Source organism: Poecile atricapillus, chromosome 4 (genome assembly GCF_030490865.1).
Source record: "Poecile atricapillus isolate bPoeAtr1 chromosome 4, bPoeAtr1.hap1, whole genome shotgun sequence".
NCBI classification, from domain to species: Eukaryota; Metazoa; Chordata; class Aves; order Passeriformes; family Paridae; genus Poecile; species Poecile atricapillus.
In genome coordinates, this window is record NC_081252.1 from 28,912,665 (window position 1) to 28,937,872 (window position 25,208).

Consider the following 25,208-nt stretch of genomic DNA (forward strand, 5'->3'; position numbering starts at 1 on the left):
AGTTTTGGGGTTTTTTCCTCTATTATAAATGCATGTTTCTTTTTTTTTTCCCTTTCGATGTATATGTGAAACAATGCTGCCCAACAATAAGCATAATTTTATTTCGCTGAGTTGTTCTAACAACAGTTCTAACTGCTTATTGCTTTATTTTTTAGTTGATAATAAAACCTATTTTTTTACTTTCTACAGCTTCTTGAGGTGGGGAGGTGGAGAGGGAAATGGTGAGCTCTTCTCCCTGGATCCAGTGACAAGGTATGCTGGAATACTTCAAAGCTGCACCACGGGAGATTTAGATTGGACATTAGAAAGCCTTTCTACGCCAAGAAAGTGGTCAAACACTGGAAGAAGCTTCCTAGACAGGTGGCTGATGCCCCAAGGCTGTCAGTGTTTAGGAGGCATTTGTAGAATGCCCTTAACAGCACACTTTAAGTCAGCCCTGAGGTGGTGAGGCAGCTTGGCTACATGAGTCTTGTAGGTCCCTTCCAAAGAAAATTGTCTGTTCTATAAACTTTTACCTTCCAGTTCCATACTTGAAATACACACATACTTAGCTTCAATCCCATGTAATGCTTAGACAATAATATACTTAAAGGCTACAGAAAGGTACAAAAGATAAGGCAAATTGATTCACATTTTTATTTTTAGATTCTACCCACCTATATCTACCTACACAAACAAAATTTGAAGAATGATCATTTTCTTCACAAGATAAAAATATCAGCAAGAAACTTCTCCTCCAGATTCATCTTCAGGTAATTGTGTAACAGGATAAACAGAGAAAGCACTTCAAGGGCAGGATTTTTAAGATGAAGCCCTCTTACTGATACCTTGTGCATATCACCAAAACCAAGCTATCTACCTGTGCCAGCAGCTTCAGCACAATATTAAGGAACTGCAATCAGTCTGCCTTCTGTGTTAGTGGATAGATGGCAACTGTGTCTATCTTCCATAATTTGCAGCTGAAGGTGCTTTAGAGTAATTTACAGCAATTGCTATGCTTTTAGCAACATTGTACTTTCTTGTTTTTCTTCAGTTTAGCACGGTCTGCTGTTCAGGGTCAGAATTAGTAACATAAGGAACGCATTACAAAGCATTATATAGGGTGGGGAAGACTATGAACTTTGGGAGAGTGAGCAAAGAAGAACTCTAAGATTCACTGTATATATCATCCCTCTATTTATATGTAAATCACATAGCCACAGCAAGGTACTTAATCCAGGCACCACATCAGCTAATAATATTCACGACAACTCAAGCTTCAGCAGTGTTCAATATTCTGAGAGCTACGTGACCTGAAGCAAATGAGAAGGGTGCCAGGAACACAATCTTCCCTGCAGCAGAGCCAGCGTTTCAATGATGAAAGATTAATCAGGGTTTACTTTGATAGGATTAGTACTCAAGCACGAAACTGTGGTTCAGATCTCATTACTACAGTGCATATCCTTCACCTTGATGGATCCTGTGCTGCCTTGTTACAGTTACAAAAAAATCACCTCTCTGACTAATCTAAAAGAAAGAACAACTTCTAGTTACTAAAAAAATCCCCGAACCCTGAAAGATAATTCAGAAAGGACAACCTCTCTTCAGAGGTTAGTGTTAACTTTAGAACTTGCATTTTATATTCAATGGAAGAGTTTGAAAAAAATATTCCTCTTTTGCAATTGTTCGCTCTATTACCTAATCATCCATAGACTGTCAGATTTAGAGACAGGCTCATGTATGACTATATACTGTCCAATGACTAGCAGAATAATAACAGAACAATAACAGAAACTAAAATATAGGAAAACGTGATTTCAAACTATTACATCTGACTTGTACCTTGGAAGTCTTCAACTGTGTAAGACACAAGGAGCTGCTGAAATTTCAGGTAAGACCCAAGATGGGTTGCTACACAGCTCTGGCATAGATTAGTAGCCCACACAAGGACCTGTAAGGTGGTCAGGGAAATTACAACTCAAACTCTTTAGTGGGAACTAGCATCCTAGACGAAATACAAGGAAGAATTCTTTTGGTCATGTGCAGCCTTTAAAAAATAAGCATTAAATGCATTTATATAGTGATGCTGCAAAATTGATTCTCCCTCAGGAACTTAAATGTTGCTGTTAAACCTTGCACTTCATCTACCCACATATTTTGGCTTTCTACAGATAAATATTCCTCCTTATCCTCACTTTCCTTTCAATCTTCCACCTGTCCTCCTCATATGTGCATCATCTGAAATACATGTGTCTTTCTCAAACTCCTCTCTTTATAAGGCAATACACTGGCTTTCTCTTCTGTTCATTTTAGCACCACTGTATCTCCTAAATTCATATCAGTCAAACAAAATTATTACATGAAAGCACCCACTAAAAATGGAAGTACATACTTTCTTTTCTATTACAATATTTGTAAACAGAAAATGAGTATCTGCCAGTCCCAAACTCCCACAAATTCTTTCAGGAATGGTGTCAAACAAATTATTTTCTATGGCTTGGTCTTGCTGCTCCAACTTAAAATATTTCCTAATAAGCATAAGGCTCTTCTGATAAACTGAACTAGAAGAAATGCATAGAAATTTCTTACATATGAAATTTTTATTTTTACATCAACATCTCCTGAGCTCAGTTATCATATTCCATTTTGATCTCTCAGTCATCATCACTTCTTATGACCAACTTGCAATTACCAAATTTCTGAATGCCAAATATAGAATGATATACACCATATCAATTAACATTATGTCTATGGCCTTGTCTAAATCTGCTTTTCAGAAACATCAGTATTTTTATATACATTTGTAAATAAATTTTAAATACATTTGTATTCTGCCTTTCTTGATTATACACACCTCTCTGAAAACAGGAGAAAAGCTTTACTATTTACTGTGATAGCTAGAAGTGAGGCTCTAAAGAAGGCCTTATTTTATTTTTTCCAACAAAGCCCATCCTCTCTGCTGTGTTTTGGTTGGTGTTCTCAGTTTTCATTTTCCTCCATCATTAAGATTTTTTTTCCAATGGAAGCATAAAACTTTTGTCTATGTTATGCACTTGTCCCATATTTGAGACACACCCCTGCAAATGACTGCTTAGCATTTTCCAAGGTCTGACATATCTACAAGATTGATGATCATGTACTTCTTCTATTACTTGAAAAATAATGTGTCATTTGTGTTAATCAACAGCATTCAATTAGCCGCAGTAGTTTCACTATTAGCACTTTATGGGTACACTAATTTTTGCATACTAACCCACATTTCAAAAATAAATGTATATATACCTTTTAAGATGAATCTAAGTTATAATAACTGGCTAGTAGTATTTTTACTGTATTTACCATACCAGCAGACCAGGAAGGACTAAAGCACGTAAAACAAGAATCAAAACTTTACCCTTTTATCAGCATGTTCAGGAAGGTCTAATAATACGGAAGTTTTATTTTTGTCAAAGTGTTTCTGAAGCAGTTTGGAAAAGCATCTCATCCCAGCTTCCCTCATTTTCTAATTTTTAATTCCTTTGGAAAATACTTGTAAGGACCCTTAGCACTTACATCTGGAATAAACCCAATTTCATTGAGGTGGTTACTCAGCTCTGGATCGTGGAATGCAATCATCTGGGAAAACACTGTCAAGTACTCTGAAATGAAAAATCCGAGACTGTTGTCAAAACCACAAGCCATCACATGCTGCTTGCTCACAACAGAGCTCTAGGATGGCCACTCATTTTAAACGTACAATAAAACAGCAAGTGAATACCACTCTGTACTCCTTGTTATCATTACATTGAATACAGAGGAAGAAACATTCAATTTTTCTTCTTTAGTACTTCTCAATTTCGATTTTTAACAATGGTTTAACTTGATACACACTTAGGTTGTGATGTATGCTTGACATGCAAAGTTAAAGACTGTTTAGTAACCAGCAAGGAGAAATATCCACTATAAAAGATAAAATTTATTACAACTTCAGCCTGGCCTATTAGGTTGATGGGTACAATTTCATTAAGTTGACTAAATAACACTTGCTTTTAATTGGAAGAGAAGCAGACAAGCAGAACACAGGACAGTGACAGATTTCTCTCAGTTCTGCCCCTCTCCCAGCTTTGTCCACACTGCCACATACTCTGTTAGAAGAAAACTGAAGAGGCAATAAGATTGTAATTCTGTAACAGATGGCAATTCCTTTTCCTCCACATTCCCAAGAACAGAGTAATTAGGCTGCAGAGAGCTAGTCCTGGGGAGCAACAGAGACAGAATGCAAACTCTGATTCCAGAACATGCTGGCATCTCAATGCTCCACACAGTTTATGTCTACACAGAAGACATAAAGCAGCTAAAATTGCAGTGGGTACTTAAATGACATATTCTTAACCCTCTCCTCTACTTCAAAAAGGCAGGGAAAGATGCAGCATTTTCCTTTAAACCATTATTTATATATTGTTTTTTGACATACAACCTTAGAAAGGATTAATTAGAATACTGAAAGAACCCTGAAGGGTCCCATCTCCCTGAGTCCTTGATGATGCCAGATGTAGAACAGGAACTCAGGAATGCCTACTCTGCTTTGGTTCACAGAATCCTACTGACCTGTATTTCTAACTTTGGCTGATACGTATTTTTACAAAGCTCTTTAGGAATAACGGCAGTAAACCCTACAGAGCAAAAGTATTATTTTATGGAACAGTATAACCACTTGAGAAAAGTCTTTACCAAGCTATTAATCTTGAAGTCTAAAGTAGCTGTCACCAGAGGAACATATTTATTTTTTTCATCTTTAGACCTTTACTGCAAGCAATCTTTCTTTACTGAAAAAAGGATGCAAACATATTCTCTAAAATAATTTTTACTATTATTTTATTCAGTTCCTAACATCTCTTACCCACTGTCTTTCATACATAAACTCTCCTAACCCTGGCATTCTCTCCTTATGTTAGCTCTCTCCAATGATCTAATATTTAAATGCTTTTACATCTAATTAGTTCTGTTGATCAGTTCTTAATTACCTTCCTTGAAGACAAAAAATGACAGACACTTTAAAGCTGATGAGTTCCACAAGAAATAAATAAAAAAAATTCTTTAAAAGAAATACAAGGACAACAATCCATACTGATACTCAGCATTCAATAAGCATTCATAACTGCTTACAATTAAAAACATTAATTACCACCTGTTTCTTTTGATTACTAATGGCTTTTGAAAGAGCTTTTGTTTTTTATAGACTGTCCGGAAGACAAATTATCTTCCCAACACAGACTGTGCCAAGGTGACTTTCTAGGTGGAGACAATTTCTTTTTCATGCTTCCATGAAATTTAGAATTACTTTTCAATTAAAACAGACATTCCCAGCTACTGTTTTAATTTCTCTAAGTTACCTACATACTTGTTGAAGGCTGAACTATGGAACATTATTCCTCGCGGTTTTCCAACTCCTGTCCTGTATTGAATAACATCATCTGCTCAATAAGAAATTCCCCTCAAATCACTATTTTCCTGAATACCAAAACTTTAATTTTCTGAGGAACCCCTAGTTTGTCCTGTTCCTCTTAATTTTCCCTTATTGTCCAAACAGCTTCTCTAACATGATGACTTTTGAACACCTGAAGGGTAAGCGTTTACAACATAACACTAGAAAGACTATTTACTTTATAACAATAACTTTACTTATTTATTTTCACAACTTTGCAGGACTGACTTTTACCTTGGATATTACATAGAACACTTCTCTGTGTGTGCACATCCGGATTTTGTCTCCTATCTGAATCCTTAACCACTTATTTTGTTCCAAATTTTCTTGCACAGCTACATTACAACTGCACCCCAATTTTGCAACCCCTTGCAAAAAAAAAAAAAGAGTATTTATATACCCAGAAACAATTCCACTTCTCTTAGAACTATACCAAATAAAGGGACTGACTTACCTTGAATAACATGAGAATTATCCTTCAGAAAGAAGTTATACAAATACTTTGGAATAAAAGCAGACATACAGGCATATGCCAGAGCTGAAAGAATTAAAAAAACAGATGCAATGACAAAGGCAGAATTCAATTACACCTAAAAAAGTTCATTATTAACCAGATAATAAGCATAAATACTTAATCTGTACACAAAAATGATTGCATGCACAGTAAGTATAATAGGAGTCATTGTCCTAAAAAACTAGTCTTCCCACACAACGACCCTATATAAAGAAAACCAAGTACAAGACAATAAAAGCTTGGAGTACACCTGTTATGAGCAAATCACATTCTAAGAAGATAAAGGTCATATACCTAAAAATCTGAAACTTTCAGGCATTTAAAACTACCATCAGCTTTTCTGAACAAAGCTGGCCTGACAGTTTAACAGTTAGGTTACTAAATAATACATTCAAGTTAAGGAAGGCTGAACTACAGCTTCACTGAAAAACACAACTGCGACAGCAGCATTTCTTCCTTCTTCTAACTCAAGACTTATTGTGCTTTTTATTATATATCATTATTGTGCTTTTCAATAAACAGTACTTGAACCCCTGCTTGAAGAGCAGTACACCACATGCAGTTTTCAAAACCCCAACCATTTCTTTTGACCTGTGGCAACAAGAGCTTTGAAATTCCTTTGTAGATACAGAAACTTTCCATCTCTAAGTGGATTCACAAATCTGTCTGGACGTAGATACAGAGGAAAGACTCTGCTTTTCTTCACTCACTGCAGAAAACTCACCTTCATTGTTAAAATTCAAGTACAGAAATGGTGCACAAAGAGAGTCAAGACCTAAAGAGAGAAAAGCCATGAAGAAACAGCACAAAGAGCTTGTTTATTTTAATGCACAAGATGAAGACATTAATTTGTAATGAAAATTTGTACACTAGATACTGCATTATCAGGCCTTCTGAAGTAATGGTGAGAACAACAGTGAAATCTACACATGAAAATTGCAAGGATTTCAAATTTTTCAGCTATAATGCCAAATTGATTATTCTGCCGAGGCATCCAAGAGATACCAATTAGCATCCCAAGAACTCAGTAATTTTTGCAGTATTACCTTGGAGCTTAACAGCAAGCAACAGACCTATCATTTTAAAATAAAGTGACTGAAACTTACAAAGACTAATATATAACAGAGTGGGGAATTCTTTTATTACAAATTAAATATAAATTATTAGGATTTAAATTTGCAGTAACCCAGAGTCATTCTTCAAAGGAAACAGAAAGGAAAGCACCCAAAAAAAGGCTTATATGGTGGGGGTGAAAAGCAGGAGGTACTTTAAAGTCAATCAAAACTTTTCATTCAATTATCTGCCCTTACCAACTAGTCAAACTCACCTTGCCAGTACACCAAATTAGGATGGGAAACAACCCAGGCCTTCAACACACGTCTGAACTTTGCATGACCCTCTGGTGATGACAGCAGTTCATCATACTGATGGCAACGAGGAATATCAACTTCAATCTGCAGCACAGCCAAGCATACAAAGAAAAATTGGGATGAGTGGGACAGCACTACAGCAATCTTGCAACACTAGAGGTGGAAGTCAGCCAAAATATGTAGGTCAGACCACCATCATAAATGATCTGCTTCCTCCATCATTCTCAAAACTGAAACTGACAGAGAACCTAACAGATCTGTCAAATTTTAAAAATAGAGATTTTTTTTCTCCTTTTTTGTGCTCATATTTTTTAAAGGGTTCTAGCTCTTGAAAAAGGCAGAAAACAGACAACAGTTACAGGTTTGTTACTTCTGGACTCGTTTTGGGTGTTAATATTGCTTTGTTCTAAAAGATAAACAAATCAGAGTTCTCAATGTTGCAGTCAATTTGATGGAAAATATTTGTTCACCCAGCTGAAAGGAACAACTTTGTTGTTTGCAAAGTCTTTTTATGTCTGGTAAGAAAACATTTGAAAACGTTCTCTTCTTGGAGATCCAAACTGCTCAAACCCCCATTTCTGTGAACTATAGTTCACATTACAGGACCTCAAGGTACTCAGCAGTATCTGCTACAAGGTGCAACAGGCACAACAAGCATTTGGTAAACACAGGATTTTTAACAATAAATCATTAATATTGTTCAATACACTGCTGCTGCTACAGAAACAGTGATTAAAAAGTAAAAAAGGATTTCAGCTTCCCCATGTTGTAAGTTGAGTTAAAGTATTTGTCTTGACCTCTTTTGCAAGATGCTTGCTACAGTAAAGGCTAGAGGGCAAGGGGTACCATATTGTTGTTATCCACCACATGTGCTATAATAGGCAAGTGATGGGTGGGAAAGACCTTCAACTGACAATATTTGGTAACACCATAAGTCTTACTTGTCTGTCTGTAGGAATTGGCGTGTCTTTATCAATGGCATCGTATTTTGCTTCTATGGCACCCTAAATGCAGAAGAAGAATATCTGAATTTAGAAAGCCATCGCCAACATAAGTGCATAAGACAATCTACATGGTGATATACAGAAGTTGACTGTTTTTGTTAAGAACTTCAGTTAGCAGAAGAACAGAAGATTCTGAGAGCTTAATTTTAACAAAACCATCTTTATTCTGTTACTAATTTAAGACATACATACCTTTCTGTACATCTGCTCAGCATGATCTTCAGTGATTTTCAATTGTTTACACAGAAAGCCATGTACTTTGTAGTTCCCCATTTTCCAGTCAAGAGATGCTCTCAGTTTAAATACAGTGCTTACCTCAGCTACCTGCAAGTGGCTTTCAGCATCATCTCTAAAGTAACTGAATCCAGCTGCCTGTTAACTGATTCTGCCAATATAGATGACTTAAGCAGCCTGTCCCTGCATAAATCCCAAGGCAGGAATATTAACAAGTCCATTTTAATGTTATGGGACAGGAAAGCACACATACTGTACAGATGGCAAGCTGCTGAAGCGTGACAATCGACTCATTCCCCAAGACTCAGGCTACAAGCCTGACCAGCAGTTTTTCTTCCCCTTTATAACTTTTTTGTTGGTTATATTATATGGTATTCAGAAGATCATATCCTAAGCTAAATCTCCTGAATACCTTAGGATGTGTTATCTCAAAAAATCTTTATGATCCACTGCTGCAGGATTGCAAGCAAAGTAAATCCAAAAGCTGGGTAGTCCAGCAATTCTGTGAGGAGCCCTCATTTCTGGGACATTCCATTGTCCAAAAGGACTGTATTTGATTAATTTATTCTCCATTCTTACAGGGAAGTGTATTGATTAGTACATGAGAAAAATACATTTCATATTTTATCCTGTTTTGTCCAACTACTGCTCACTGGAGCAGGAGGACTGTCAACTGCACTTATCAAAATATTAAAAATCAAAACAAAAAACCCCTGTTAACTACAAAATGTCAGAGTATTCTTTTCCACTGAAGGTAATAATCGAAATTAAAGGCAGTCAACTATACATACGCTTTCTGGAATCAAATACCCTTACAGAAAAGAAGTAAGTTTGTCAGAACATTGTCTTTATTTGCACAATTTCATGACTAATTTTGTTTGAAATTCAAGTAACCTACCTGCCAAATCTTAAAACCTATTCCAGCTTCCTTCCTTGTCAACCCCATTCCTTGTCAAACCCACGCCATCCCCAGTCAGTACTGGACCTTCTCCAAATGCCCTTACCTCAACACCCAACAAGGCAGCCCAGGTTATGCCTCTCAGAAGGGGAGGGATGTCAATCCTGGCTTCTTTCCAAATTTGGTTTTTCTTGTATGGATAGGCCTTCAAAAAGAAGAGATTAACTGCAAAAAAATGCTATCATGTAACTGCAACAGCTCAAATCCCAAAACTGGCACAGTCTTTCCCCAAATGAAAAAGCCTAAACAGTGAATACAAGTTTCACAAAAAACAAATTTAATTTCTAACTGGAAGGCCTGGACAAAGGACTACTGTTTGATGTTAAAATATCCACTCTTTCTCATAAATGCATTCATGTGCTTTGGTATATTGTGGATAGATCTCCTAATCCAAATGTGTACTATGCTTTTTTTCTTCATTATATCTTTCTTTTCATACTATGCATCCATCTTGGTTTTATTAAACATTTCTAGTTTATCCTTGATAATGCTCATCAGCTCTCTCATTCTTAAACAGGAATCAATCTCTCTGCATATATGTAAATTAGGGGCTGCTATTCCTTTACCCAGTATAAACCTCACATTTATGACATGGCACTGCCATGTGTTCCAGTACTTTACTGCTTGGAAATGCAAAAATGTTACAGGCATATTTATACCAATAATAACTTAGTCTGTTATGAAATAAAGGATGTAAAATTATTTTCATCAGTAAATGTATTAGCAGTATTAGCATCAGCTCTATTTCCATGTGCATACTTTAAAACCTACTTTTATATTCACCAGTACTGAGAATTATTTGTTCTATTTTTATTTTCAACCTTATTATACTTCTGAAGGGTTTTTTCTTCCCCCTTTCCTACTGTGGTCTCGTGTATCTCTGCTTCCTTTTACAATTACTTGGTGCTTCAAAATCGTCCAGTTAAAAGACCAAATCAAATTATCCAGCATTACAAGGACTCCATACCTTCAACAGCCTGTCAAACAGGACAATTCTATTTAGCTGGTACTCTGTGTCCCTCTCCCGGATGATCAGAGGAAGAGTAGCAGCTGCAGAGAGCTCATTGCTACTGTTGGAATGAGGTAAAGCTGGCTGGCTGGAAAAAAAAAGGATAGTAATAGTGAAGAGCAAGAAAAACAAGTCACTGAAAATAATTAATACCACATGAAGCATTTCTAACTTAGAAACCAGAATAAATGGGCAATTTTGACTATTCAGCACAAACAATTGATTTCTAGGACAGAGGCTAAGATCCTCAATTTGTAATCAGGGCCTTAAGTGCAGTGTGCTTATCAGGTCTTGACTTTCAGAGCCAAACAAAGACACATTAGTTTTGCTTAAGGGAGGCAGTTGTGTCTAGCTTTCCAGTGTGATTCTCAAATAAAACTAATAACTCAAAATTCAGTGTGTTACAGATACACAAATTTACACACATACTTACTCATCTTCAAGCAATGGATAAAATGCTTCTCCGCCAACATCCTTCAGTCTCTGAAAGGAGGAAGAAAACCAATTTGTTATCAGAATGCCGCTCAGAATTCAAGTGGAAATCTTAGTGGAATACAAAAACTATTAAATAGCAATTAATTTGCCAAATTCAGTAACTATCCTTGAGATCGAAGCATTAGCTCAGTCCTCCGCCTGCAATGAAGCATATACAGCCTTCAACACTAAAACCTTTTGCTAATACAGGTCTTTTGGAGCTGATGGAAGTTCTCCTGCCTAAAGATATCCATAAACCTATTTCCACACAAAAAATGGTTTATATGCACCATGAATTAACAGATCAAAAATATTACATAGTTCTTTGTTTCCTTGTTTGTCTACATGGACTTCCTATCCAAGTAGCTGCAAATCTACTGCACAACTTGCTTTTATGGTTCTAATTAGTTCAAGAGTTAAACAAACTTGAATTCCTTTAAGGAAATACACTCAGCAAAGGTGACAGACAAACGTGGCTGGATTTTTTGACTGAAGTTTTCAGACATCTTATGGTGCATGACTAATATTTAATGCCATGCTCCCTGCAGTGCTCTGTTTTGCAGTTCAGCCCTTACCTTGCAGGCACACAGCAGCCTGTTCCTCTTGGGGCTGACAGAGGAGTTCATTCTCAGTTCATTCAGTACTGCACCTCTTTTGATTATAGGCATCATGCTCTGCTCTATAAAAGGTGTTTGAAAAGCTGCGCAAGTTCAAAAACTTATTTCAACTAACACTGCAATTCTTCCATCTTTCACAAAATGAAACTTCAGTATATAATTATTTCCTGCTGCATTTATAGAAGCAGGTAGTGATATCCAAAATTACAGACGAAAATGTTCTTAAAAAGTCTTAAAAAACTGCCCTCTAGTGAGAGCAACAGTAGAAGCTGCAGTGTGTATTATGTTTAAAATAGATGTTGCATATTTTTCACTTCCCTCCTGCCTTGCAAGCCCCATTGATCAACTGAAGAAAATAACCCAGTTCTTCGTCTGCCTTGATGCATTTATGTGAAGCAGTGCAAAGTTCTACTGAAGAAATGTATTTACGCAGTTTTTGACATAGTACCTCCAATACTAAGGTGGTAGAGTCAGGAGTCACCTTCTTTTTTGTACTAACCCCTGTAATCATATGGAAAGGGTTTAAAAAAAAAAAACCTGACAGAATTGCATCTGCTGCTATAAAAAACAAACTGCAAACAATGCAGCATAGTTTCCCAATTTAACAGCAATAAAGTTCTACATGAGCAAAGACATGTAAACAGTCAAAACATTTCAGTGATATATGCAGTAAATCTTGTGACTATCATTACATCAAGCCAAATCATGAGTTATGCTGATTTTCCTAATGAAGATGTATTTTGTAAAATGCTTTGAAGAATTTTGGAACTTGCTGTTTCTACTATATATTCCAAAAATTAATAATCAACTAGTGGAAAACTGGTAATCAACATTAATTATAAATCTTTTGAGGAGCTGAAACTGAAATGAATTGGAAATTAAATGATTTTGGATAATGTGAGCCATTGACAGACAGTAATTAAAGCATACAGAAGACATTCCCTAAGCAAACAGTTGTAGCAATCATGGAGAATAGTAGATGGTACAGAAATATATGTACTACACTGGAACAAAGCAGGTAACAGAAAAAGGAAAGGGAGGGACAGAAAACAGATCAAATTTACTAAGCTTTTGAAGACAAAGCAATTTAATGTCACAAACCAGAATCTGACTTGGACACTAAGAAGTGTTCTCTTGGAATCAGTGCCAGTTCCGTTGGTAGAAACAGCAGTAGGAGCTGCTGTTACATATTCCCTTTAAACAAATGTTTCTGCAGAGAAGAACATAAGAAATGCACAATATCACTCTTACGTTTCGGAGCTGGCACAGAGACAAAGTCACAGTTGTGTCATCCAGGAGGGAACTTCTATCTCGTCCTTGCCCAAAGCTCTCACCATCTTCTAATAAAAAGCTTCAAAAATGAGAACAAAAAAAAAGAATTGGGTCATTTTATAACCCAGGACTTGAGCTAGGGAAAAAAAAAAATCTTACAAGAAATTTCTTCTTTAAAACAAAGTATTAAGTCTTAGAAGTATACTGTGTTCATTCTGCATGGCATGAAACCTGCTATCAAGAGAATATACAATCACCTTAAGTTATTCAGACAGCTTTTTTTGTAAAATGGCACATTTCAGGTTTTCTATAACTTTGCTTTGCATATAAAGAAAGAGTTATGAGACATGGGATTAATATCCCCTTTTATTCCTTGATCTTGCACAGATCAAGCCTATCATTTATTGTGAAAAGCAAAAAGGAAATATTATCATATAAAAAGCAGTTCCCATCATGACAAAAAACCCCAAGCGAAAGTCTGACCTTTTCTGTTGCAGTCCATCTAAGGATACAAAGGTATCCAAGACAGAGTGTACAGAAATTTTCCATTATTATAATATTTTTAAAGTAGACCATATGAAACTGATTTTCAGAATTTATTTAACCTAGCATTCTCAGTGTCACTTAGAGTTAGATGGCATTTCTGAAATTAACTCCTCATCTTCAAGATAGACAGCATGGTGGAAAATACTTCTTCCTCATAACTGAAAAGCACCTAAATTCAGGTGACAGATACAAGGCATTCAAATGCCTTAAACTGGATAAGAGGGGAAGTGACAATTTCCTTCTGTTCACGAATGCCATTTTCAGTGTTTTCCACATGTACAGGTCTCTAAACTGAGATGTTCTCTTCCAATTGCTAGTGTCATCCATGCATGCATGCATCCATCCATCCATGCATGCATGCATGCATGCATCCATCCGTCCATGCATGCATGCATGCATGCATCCATCCATCCATCTTTTCCTTATAGTGCTTCTCCATCCTAACTTGGGAAGTGTGCAGACAGGTGGCTTGGATCGAATGATTTCCTTGTTGACAAGCTCTTTCTCCAAGTCTCCTCCAGCCAAACACCAGAGATAATAAACCTCTTCAATTGATCTTTCTGCTAGGTAATCATTATCTTCATCTGTTGGGAGAAATGACACAGAAATAAATTACAGCTTTTTAGGTAGTTTGGATTTCTTTCTACAACTCTAAACACATACTGTTGAAAAAAAATTAATTATTCTGCTTGAAAGGTCATAACCTTAATGTGAAGTTAGAGGAAAGGTGATCTTTCCTTTGCAAGTGCTGTTTAAGGAGATTCAAGGAAAGAAGTCATTAAAAAAGCAGATATTTCTGCAGTTTGCCATGAACCCCTCACATGAATACACTGACTGTGGACTTTTGCTTCCTGTGTGCTTTTAAACAAAACAAAACAGTGTTTTGTACATAGCACCAACAGGCAGACTAAGAGTTAAAATAAGAAACAAGTGATTCCTACTGAGTAGTTATAATCTCTCTTCCCTTCACATACCACACTCATTCTAACAAGGCAGAAAATTTTTTGTCTAGATGAGATTTTCTAAATATCTCCAAGTTCATATGAAAAAACTAATCAGGATTTAAGAGCAATAACATTTTCAACATACTATAGTTTAAAACTTAGAAGTTTAATATTTTAGTCCAGAATGTGACCTCTTTCACCAAGACTTTGTTTTCCAGTACTTCCAAAGATCATTTCATGCTGTGATCTAGTAGAATTCAATTACCAATAAGTGGAAAAAAAATTACCTTATATGTGCACATGTCCAAATTCTAAAGGCAAAAGATGACGCTGCTTTTGCAACATGGGCTTGAATACTAATGTTATATTTTCCCTGGGGCTGAAGCACAAAATTAATATTTGACTCCTTTGGCTTGCACACATCACTCAAACATGATGTGTTTGCCCATGTCTCCCTCCATTAAACAACTTATAGCATTAATCTAGTGTTGTAACATTTAATAGTCTCTGAGAATAATTTGTTGGAAAGAAAATGCAATAACACTTTATTTTCCTTCCCCCTCCAACAACATTTATCCCACTACCTGCTTTTACCTTTACATAATTGACTTATGTCTTCAGGTAGTGTTAAATTGGCACACCTTGGAGAAGATGAGAACAGACCAGCAGGTTTGTGGAAGGGAAGATACAGTGAGGATACTTCACTGAACAAACTGTCATGCAGCAATTCCTCTGGAGTTGGCCTTAAATTAAGAGAAGAGGATAAAACAATTAGAGCAAAGTGTTCCCAAAAATGTTGCATTTCAGCAAAAAAGGTCCCCAGTAATAAATATTAGCAAGTTATTCTAAATTATATTGGATTTCAGACCAATGTTTTTTAATTCATGCAGTGCAACGAACTAATCTGTTTACAGCCCAAATTCAGACCTCTAATTCTTCTCTTTTAAACAGTGAAAAGCACAAAACTGAGAGTTTCTTATAGGTAGCCCAAACGTCAGTATTCAAAAAAAAAGGTTCAGTGACAGTCCTTCTAATTTCATAGTAACCTTTACCAGGCCTTTGGACTGAGTACTTGCCTTTTAGAAGGCTGGAACGTAAGGCATTTCTTCAGTAGAGCTATGATATTTTCAGAAAGGTCCTGGAACAAAAGAAAAATATAGAGGAGGTCTGTTTATTACTGTCTTAATTCAGCAAGTCACTTGGCGCATACTTAACTTTTAACATACAGGCTATTCCTTTGAGGGCAATAAAACTGCACATCTATGCACATGAGGCTGGCTGTGTGAGACTAAAATTCTGGGGAAGCAATTCTTCTTACCTCCCAATCCTATATTTGATTTAGGAGGAAAAAAATCTGAAAAATTTGCAGTGTATGCAGCCTTTCACTTATTTTTTAATTTAGACATTCTGTACCCTGCTGGAAACAATGCAGTACCTGGCAACTTCCTTCTGCTATCAATCAGAACTCTTTCATATTATGTCCCAAACTACACAGACACTAAAATTCAGTGATAATTTTTGTGGGTATGGAAAAATTGAACTATATAAACTTACACTATCAGAATGTGTAAAGTGAACCAGATAGAAGACTTAATTTCTGGAAGAAAAATACTTAATCACCAAAACTTCAAAGAAAATTTATAGATTATTGAACTACTCAGAGAGCATTAACATTTACTGAGACTGATAGCAATTTTAAGAAAGAATATTAACAGTGGTGACTATTTAAGAGGATCTTAGGTACGTAGTTTTTTAAAAATTTTCATCATACTGCAACACAGTAAGTGACCAAATTAATTATAAAAATAATTACGCAAAATACTATGCAGCAATAATGAAATATTCTGGGTAAGACAGCATGGAAGAGCAAATGAGTTTCACAAACCTTAATAATATCAAGGCAACCATGTTCTTCAGCCAATACAGTTACAATATCATCTACACAGCCTTTTGAGAAACAAACAGAACAATAAAAAGTTCAAGATTATAATAAAATTATATCAATTAAACAGGATATCAGATAAATGTCCACTCAAATAAAAAGCACTTTATTTCGGCTTTTTACTGACACTGCTACATCTCTTGAATTATCAAAATCAGAAATGAAAATGATTATAACCTATGCAGACAGAAGTCTAGGAAAGTTAAGTAGCGTATCTAAGGTTACAGCGAAAATCTATTTACAGGCCTAGTCCAGAGTGTCAGTCTCCGACAAATAAAGCAAAACAGTCCTTCAACTTATAAATAGAAATATTTAAAAAAAAATCCTTGGAAGAACTTAAGGGTACCTACATGAATCTTGAAGTAATTTTTGCCTCTATTGCTCCTTGCAGATAATATTAGCAGTATTTTAGAACTTCTTGTCACTACCTTATCGAACAAATAATTCCCAAGTCAGCACATGAAAGCTTTTCAGTGGATAAACCAACACCTTGAATTCAGATTGAAGGGTATGGAGATGCTTCAGGAAGCCTTGTTACCAAATCCCCAAAAGAGTCAGAATTCCAGCACTCAAGCACTAGCTGCTGAATGAAAAAGATATTTCTCCTGACAGCAATTAATTTTAACATTATTGCTGTTCACTCTGGATAATAATATCTTACTGTTAAAGCTTCAAATTGCAAACTCATGCCTTTCCCCTTCCCATGGTTTATACATAAACACCACCAGAAATCAAGTTTTAAAAGCCGCAAGGATAGTTCCACCTCCTGACTCATCTATACTAAGCCAAAATTCTACTTGTGCAGTGATGTTTTATAGTTTGAAGGTGAAACCAGAGACAAAAGCTGAGTTCACTTCTCATCTCTCTTTATTTCTGTCTTCCTATCTGAGTTCTGCTCTTCCCTGCTGACACTATAAGGATAGTTTTCTTCAGTGTATCAATTCCTAACTCATTTCAGAAATCTCCCGCAACTCAAACCAACAAATAACCATAAAAACTACAATAATTCTTGAGGATATTTTCTTGTCTTTTATTTTTTTTTAATAGCTTGTCCTTACTCAAATATACTTCCAGCTCTTCACAAGTTTTTTTCCCTGGCATCCAGCTCCATACTTTCCCTAGAGAAATAACACCCTACAAATGCCTGCTTAAATCTGTAGATGAAAGATGACAAAGGCAAAGTGTAAGTATGAGCACCTTAAGCTGACTAGTCTGTAAAGCTCTAATCATAGAGCTGCCTGGAAATTAAAAAAAATCATTTTGTGCTACTTACCTAACGTAAGTATGAATTTCAATCTTTCTGCTATCTCCAAACTCTGAAATAATTTTCTCCCCTAAAAACACAACAACATCAAATTACACTTGAATTTGAAAGAAACAGCTATGACATGAAAATATTTAGATAACATTGTATCCCATCTTTATACAAAACCAGTGAAATAAGCTTCTACATGTGAATTTTAGACATATCAAAACAATTTGTAAGAACAAAAAACTTTATTTACCCCAACTATGGCAGAAACAGTTTCACATAGTAATATAGCAAAAATGTATCAATAACTTCTCTGAAATGGAACTGCCTTGCAGCCAAATTCTTGTGCCTTCACAGGTAACTATCCTTCATGGTTAACACATATATCAAGCATCCAATATACTAAAATGCATCCTATCCCTTGAACAACCAGTACTATCCAGGTAGGAATGCTAACATATTCTGACATTTGGGCTTGGGTGATGGGCAGGGTGTCATTAACCCCACACTCAAGAGCAATCAAGTTAATGAAACTATTCTCCCAGAGTCAAATTCTTTTACATACCATGCAAAGCTCAAATAATATTATACCAAGAGACCACAGATCTGATTTTGGGCCGGAAGGAAGAGGCTTCTCACACTGAGTGTGATCACTTGGTTTGCCTATTCCCTGTGCAATTACTTCAGGTGCCAGGTATGATGGGTACCTAGAAAGATGTAGCAACATTAGATACTATCCTTCTGCCCAAAAAATGTGACTTCCCATTACATAATCAGAATCATTTGGCATTCTGAGAAAACAGAATACCACCTATTTTACTCAGTCAAAATCTAAACATTGCAACAAAGTTCACTCCAGCGTAGTGTTTACTACATTAAAGGTCAAATCCCAATCTCTAGCTCTGTTGTTTTGTGAAAGGAAACCTCACCTTTCAAAGTGGTATGTTTACATATCTTAGGGAAAACACAGATTGAGTTTCAGCATTAGGATATTAAGTATATCCTAGACTCATACTTCAGGATGATGGCAGTAATTTTTTCCACTGATAGTGTATTCCCAGCAAATAACTTTTAAGTTTGCAAAAAAAGTAACAAAAAGTGTTAAGAACATATATTAGCTTCTACTAGATAATTTTAAAATAATATTATCACTCTTCTTTTTGTCAACAATTCACTATAGTATCTAAAAATCTGAAACCATCAGAAAGGAAACATCAGTTTCTTCTGGCCATGTCTTTAAGAATAAGCTCAGTATTTAATCTGAAAAAAACATGGCACCTCAAAAAATGCAAAAGTGACAAAAAACTCACTTCAACAAAGCTGTGGTTTGTAATACAGTATGATCACTTGAAAATATATCATAAAAACTATCAAAAGACAGAAAGCCTACATTGGTGGGTAATAGCAAAGCACTGACAGTGCATTTTCCTAGATTTGAAATTAGGAATCCAAGTAATAGGGAACTATTAGTATCTGATGGCAAATCTGGGGATAAAGGCTAACATGACAGAGTTATGGTAACATGCTGGCATGGCAGCCATTCTTTTTTTTGTTCATCTCACCTAGTCAGATGACAATCTCATCAATGACATTATCAGAAGCTTCTGTACAAAGGGTGCTTGAAACACAATATATTTCCTGAAAAAATAAATCTCTGATATATTTGTATTATGTAGCTACATCCTTACCCTATGGGAAAATCAACATCAACACCTTGAGCAGTCATATGATAGAGTCCAAATTTAGCCAACTTCACGTGTCCCTGAAAAGGCAAAAATAAACGATCAAGAGCAGCAGAATTCAACACTGGAAGAATCTCTGTTTAAGTTAAAAAAGTTAAAAACAAAATTCAAAAATAATTTCAAACTGCATTAGCTCTCAGACGACAGAAACCTATAAAAAGCACTTTCGTATGTTTCTGCCTCATCCATTATGCAGAAGTGCACTGCAAGTTAAAACCATGCTTATTTCTAATGCTTTTACTTCTCAAGAGCATTAAGGAAATCACTTTGCTTGGAAAAACATCAGAACTTTTAAACTTACAGCATTAATTAAGTTCAGTAAATTAAAAAGGTTTAAAGACTCCACCAAACATTTTTTCTTTTTGAAAACTGTTCATCCTGTTTGACTCTTAGAACTCCCTAAACATGACCAATATTCCCTTAACTCTTCCATTTACCCAGCCTTGCTTCTGCAGATCTCCCTTCAACTCATTACTATATTGCTCTCCTTAACAGTATCAACACATATTTCCAACAAACAGTTTTTCCAGGCACTTTCTTCTTATTTGTGAAAAAAGAGCTGCTAACACCAAAACAACAAAAAATTAGGCACAGAAGTTAAACTGAGGCCTTATTTCCACTGGATTGTGAATTACACTCAGCCAGCCTCCAGATGGTGCAACAGAGAAGGCTACATCAGAAAGCTTTCAAAGGGGATGGGAGAGCTTAGAAGTTTATTGTATCATAGCCCTCTTCTGTTCTTTTATTGATTTTAGGAGTATCTTAAAATCCTAAAGTACTTTTGCATGTTAGAGCATTATTATGATTTTCATTTGTTTACAGGCATACAAAAATATATGTGTTCCTTATTTTTGTCCTCTCCTTTCTTTGCCTTCCAAGGGGAGGATCTGGTTATTTCACCTAAGCCAAGTTTAAAAAAGGATAGATAGAGGAGTTATGCAGGCAGGTTCAACTCTTTAGCTGCTGGTTCTGATGAAGAAACTGCTCCAAAGACACCAGTAACTATCAATTTCTCTCAACATTTATGAACAGAAATTGTATTCCACTCTGCCAACTCAACAGCCTGTGATAACAGAAATGACAGATACTTAAATTTCAATAATTTAACATGAACAAAAAAAACCCCTTAATATCTTAAAAGGCAAGTATGATATCACCATGGAACACAATAAATATTAGTGACAGCTAATTAGCCATAAGAAGTATTCTATTCAAATAGCTAGGAAGGTGCTGTGACTAACTACAGTGATGACAAGTAGACTTAGATTACCACTTGGAGAAGGGAGAAAATGTGTGGCTTGGGATAGAACAGAAAAACAAATTCGGCATTACATTTGAAACTTAGGAAATGATGGAAAATTGTACTTTAAAAAAATAAACAAAACAACTTCCCAGATCTTTATCCCCATCAAAAGTGCTATGACTCCAGTCTCCATCTATGACACAGCATGGCACTTGTTAGCAGCAAACAAACCCACGGATTTATTCCTGGAGCTGTACCTTTCGATCCAAAAGGATATTGCAAGGGGAGAGTGCTCGGTGGACCATTCCATGCTGATTCATATATTGTAAACCTTGCAAAACCTCATATGCTATGCATAGGATCTTTGAAGAACTGAAAAAAAACCAAACAAACCAACAACATGTTATAGTGAATATTTTCCTTTTCAATCTGTAAAAATGTAGTGTTTCACAGCTATTCCAAACAAATGTGAGACATTTACAATTCCAGTAAATTGTAAGGGATCAGCATTGAATATGTTGGGGTATGTTCAGTGCCACACACACATCTCCTCGAAATCCCACAACTAGGTTTCTTACTCTGAATGGGTCCTTAGGAAGCATAGAAAATGCTGACAGTATGAAATACTCTCTTCATTAGAAACTCACCTAATCAGGAAATAAAAAAAATCTCAACCCTCCCTTATTTTCATTTGCTCTTTTTAAGTCTCCTACTGATACTCATAAAAAAGTTCACCTGAATAAGAGGTTTTTAAAACTCAGATAGTAACTAGAGCTTATTCAGAAGATAGCAGAGGCCTGACCTATAGTTTTCAGCCATCTCAAAATCTAACACAAGGGAAAAAAAAGGCAGAAACTGCATTTTCAGCACATTTTGTTCTAAAACTTTGGAAGTATCAACCTTACCATCTTTGTACAGAAACAACAAAGCTTACAACCCAAAACATTTTGACATAACTATGTATTTTGACAAAAGTTACCATTTCCTCTAAAGACTGATAGCCTTAAAGAGGAATTTCTGTGAATAATTTATCAGGAATTTATTCAGATCACCATAACAGGCTTCCAAAATGCACTTTAAGAACAAAACACTCAGATCTCATGTCACCTAGAGAGATTCCATTTAACTTTCTACTGTTCCTCATCCTGTCTACTCCCCATCAGCCATTTCAGATCTTTTTGGTAACTTTTCCTCTGCAGGCACTTTTTTACACAATGGTTTACACAACGTCCAAAAATCAAAACATATCTACTTATAAAGACCTAACTTTACATCCCATTTTTTTTGTATTTCATTGTTCAAAAATAACATACAATAGCATTGAGGAGGATATTCACGACCTTCTCTTGCTGATTAAAAACTGGTGCAACAGCAAAATGAGAAGGAGCATTTCAGACTACTTCCAACTGATGACACGGACAAGCCAACTATCTAAATATCAGAATTAATTTCTTTATTCAACTTCATCAGCTGCTATTAACACCTGATGGAATGATGAAGTTTGGTCACCAGAGCTACATTTTGACAAAACCCACACTTAAAACAAATTCTGAGACTAGTGCAATACAGAAATACTGAAAGAGGCCATGACTAAGTTAATCTGCCTGCAGCTATCCTTCAGATCCTCACCTTTTATCTAGAACACCTCTGTAGTAAATCACAAGAGTTGTGAATATATACTTTGAAAAATTTTAAGCACAAAGGGAATCTATTCTAACATACGTTCATACTGCTGTATCTTAAGTCTTAGTATTTGAAAGTGATTCTTGACCAAAACCTCATAGCTAATAACCACAAAACCAAAACAAAACCCCAAAACCATTTAGTTCCTCTCTCCCTAGCACCTCTCACCCACAAGCTAAATCCTATACCACAGCATCAGACACTATTAGCTGTGTACATTTCCCCTCAGTCATTCTTAGGCATATGAATGTGATAAAAAAAATCACCTTAAAAGTCTTCAGCTTTCTTGTGTATTTTTTATTGCAATGCAAAATCCTAGTGATAATGGTGGCAAACAGTATCCCCTCTCTCATATTCTGCTCAGTTTTGCAAAACAAGACATGAAAAATAAATAACGGAGTATTCATGTTTCCACTAAGGAAATAATTGAAAATGAACAATTAGTACATCTTGAGGTATTCTAGCCTAAACACTGTTTCTCTGTGTTAAAAAATAAAAGCAAATATGGCATATTAAAAAACCAAAAGTAACTATTAATAGAAACGAAATTTGGTGGCCTTTGCTGGAGGCAGGCAGTGTGCTCTGCTGGCGCCAGGGGGCGTCAGCCACGCATTTATTCTCCAAGCTCTCTTGTAATTAATTAAAAAAACACCCCAGAACCCGGGAAAATACAAGAAAATATTGCTTTGGGATTCTTTGCTCTTTAAGATAAACCCTTCACATCGTCACAACGATCACTACACGAGTGGTAACTATTTTTCAACGTACATTCAATGCTCAGTGCTCTTAAACTCTTGATGCCACCCTGCGGGGCAGAAGCTTTGAGCCAAGTACCTCACACTGGTCAGCAGAGAGGGCACTCTGTATAACAAGCTCTGCATTGCACTGCTGCACCTTGTGCAGCCCTTATTTATTAGGGAAAATACACTGTGCGGTTACAACCCATGAGATTCGCATTTAATCCCCAACAGCCTGACAACTACACTTACTGCTGTTACCAAGCCCAAGAGATTTCTCTCCTTTTACACTTCCCATGGCCAAGTTCAGCCGATGTTCCCAGCCTTACTGGAGATCACTACCAAGGCTGTCCCCTTGCTGCAGTAGGTCTCAACTCTGTCTCAGGCGCTACAGCCACTGTCAACGTCGCAAGCATTACATCAGCCTTTGGCAAATGCAGAAGGTACACTCACAAAGCTGCTTTCAGGCTCCAGGTCAGCTTGACTCTTTTTTAAAAAAACCCCATAAATAGAAAACATTGTTCTTAATGAGGACAACACTTACAGAAATCCAGTGTTGGTGGCAAGATCTGAGCAGATTCAGAAACTTTTCCCCCGCTTAGCTGGAAGCCTGTTTCTCGATAGACTAGCTAGTGCTGAACTAGGATAGATGTAACCCGGTTTAACTACCGGGCCCCTTGTACTGCAGAGGTATCAGCACCTTTTTTAAAGGATCAGTATCCTTTAAAAGAAGGTGGAGGGAAAAAAACAACAGCAAACTAGAAACAACACAGGAGAACTTCTACAACAAGGTGGCTCCTCTCCACCAACAGGAAAAGAAACAGAAATTTATTTGCAAAAGGAACACACATTAAAGAAGCTATGTGCATTTTAATCCTCAGTCTGGATACCAAAAAATCTATTCATCTGTAGCCTAGTCAGCCAGGCCTCTAAACACGGGTTCTCTTCAAGAGAAAGGATTGCACACGGGTGTAAAATCAAACTGGTTAAATTTAGTGATTATCCTTGTTTGGAGAAGAAACATAGCCAAAAAAAGAGGTCATTTTGTGCTCCTTCATACTAGAAATCATGAACTAAAAGACTGTAAGGATTAAAACCAATACTAAATTTGGGGCTATAACTTGAATGCATAAAAAAGGAAGCACTAAGGAGAACTGTATTCCTCCCTCAGATCCACCCTGTAAGTAGGATGAGGGGAAAAAAATCTCTACAAGTTGATATGAGCAAGTTCAGCCAACAGTACAAAACCCAGCATGGTTAAGAGAGGCATGTGCATGGCATTTGTGGGTGGAGAGAGAAGGGAAGTCTACTTAAAAACCCACAAAAAGGAGGATTGTTTTATTACCTCCAGAACTTGTCAGACCAAAAGCTATACCAGACAAATGACTAATTTCCACACTGTAATAGTACACAGGTGGCTGCATTGTGCCTTCACAAGAAACATTAACTTTTCCACTTAGCAGTGAGCCTGATCTCCAGTCTGTTGAATTCTTACTGTTAAGGACACAAAAACATTTTCTGGAAGTTCACTTCAGGAATAATAAAACTAACCTGTCAGGAAACAGATGTTCTAGCAGAGTTTCAATCTCTTGTGGTTCTGCAAACCCACTGATGAAATAATCTGATTGCTTAGGAGACTGTTGCCACTTTTTGGATTGAAATGGGTGGGGTGGGGAAGAAAAGCTTCTTACTGTACCCACCACACTCCTTGATCCAAAAGAGAACAGCTTCTGGGCCAGGGTGAAGGGGAAAGTACTAGAAGAAGTTGGCATAGCCAGAGTCCTATCTTTTTCCAAAGGATCAGATTTTAGCAGAGAGAGTGAGAAAGATGGATTATCAGGAACCAAATAAAGACAACAAACCCCGAAAATGATCACGGGATTGGAGAGCTAAGAGTGAGCATACTCATCCAGTAGTGACTGAGCAGTACCTGGGAAGAAACAGCTAAGAACTGCTCAAGTCAGAGATCAACATAAACACAAGATCAAACAAAAAAAAATTACTTTATTTAGAAATCAAAAAATTTATGACAAAAATGTGGTATGCTGAATTCCTGCTAAAAAGACCATAGCAATATTACCTATATATTATTCAGTTTAAGTGGCTATTTATTAACTTCTAATTTATGATTAATGGGAATGATAATGCAGCTGCTCGCAGAAGTGGGAACTGGACTCCAAGAGAGGATGCTCTAGGAACAAACAATTTCTTGCAACTAATTATT

At 36.3% G+C, this 25,208-nt stretch overlaps 1 protein-coding gene across 2 annotated transcripts in view; it reads right to left on the reverse strand.

The window, feature by feature from the left end:
* The window catches only part of TBCK (TBC1 domain containing kinase), an 88,393-nt gene that overhangs the window by 45,402 nt on the left and 17,783 nt on the right, over positions 1–25,208 (reverse strand). For both annotated transcript variants that reach the window (XM_058837557.1, XM_058837558.1), the window contains exons 4-20: positions 20,822–20,936; positions 19,268–19,341; positions 18,145–18,286; positions 17,601–17,661; positions 16,271–16,332; positions 15,462–15,523; positions 14,980–15,128; positions 13,887–14,025; positions 12,875–12,974; positions 10,966–11,015; positions 10,491–10,620; positions 9,570–9,668; positions 8,269–8,331; positions 7,285–7,411; positions 6,682–6,732; positions 5,898–5,981; positions 3,532–3,617 (exon numbers count right to left, since the gene is read on the reverse strand). In XM_058837557.1, coding sequence (XP_058693540.1) covers positions 3,532–3,617; positions 5,898–5,981; positions 6,682–6,732; positions 7,285–7,411; positions 8,269–8,331; positions 9,570–9,668; positions 10,491–10,620; positions 10,966–11,015; positions 12,875–12,974; positions 13,887–14,025; positions 14,980–15,128; positions 15,462–15,523; positions 16,271–16,332; positions 17,601–17,661; positions 18,145–18,286; positions 19,268–19,341; positions 20,822–20,936 — 1,594 coding nt within the window. The remainder of the gene's footprint in view (positions 1–3,531; positions 3,618–5,897; positions 5,982–6,681; positions 6,733–7,284; positions 7,412–8,268; positions 8,332–9,569; positions 9,669–10,490; positions 10,621–10,965; positions 11,016–12,874; positions 12,975–13,886; positions 14,026–14,979; positions 15,129–15,461; positions 15,524–16,270; positions 16,333–17,600; positions 17,662–18,144; positions 18,287–19,267; positions 19,342–20,821; positions 20,937–25,208) is intronic.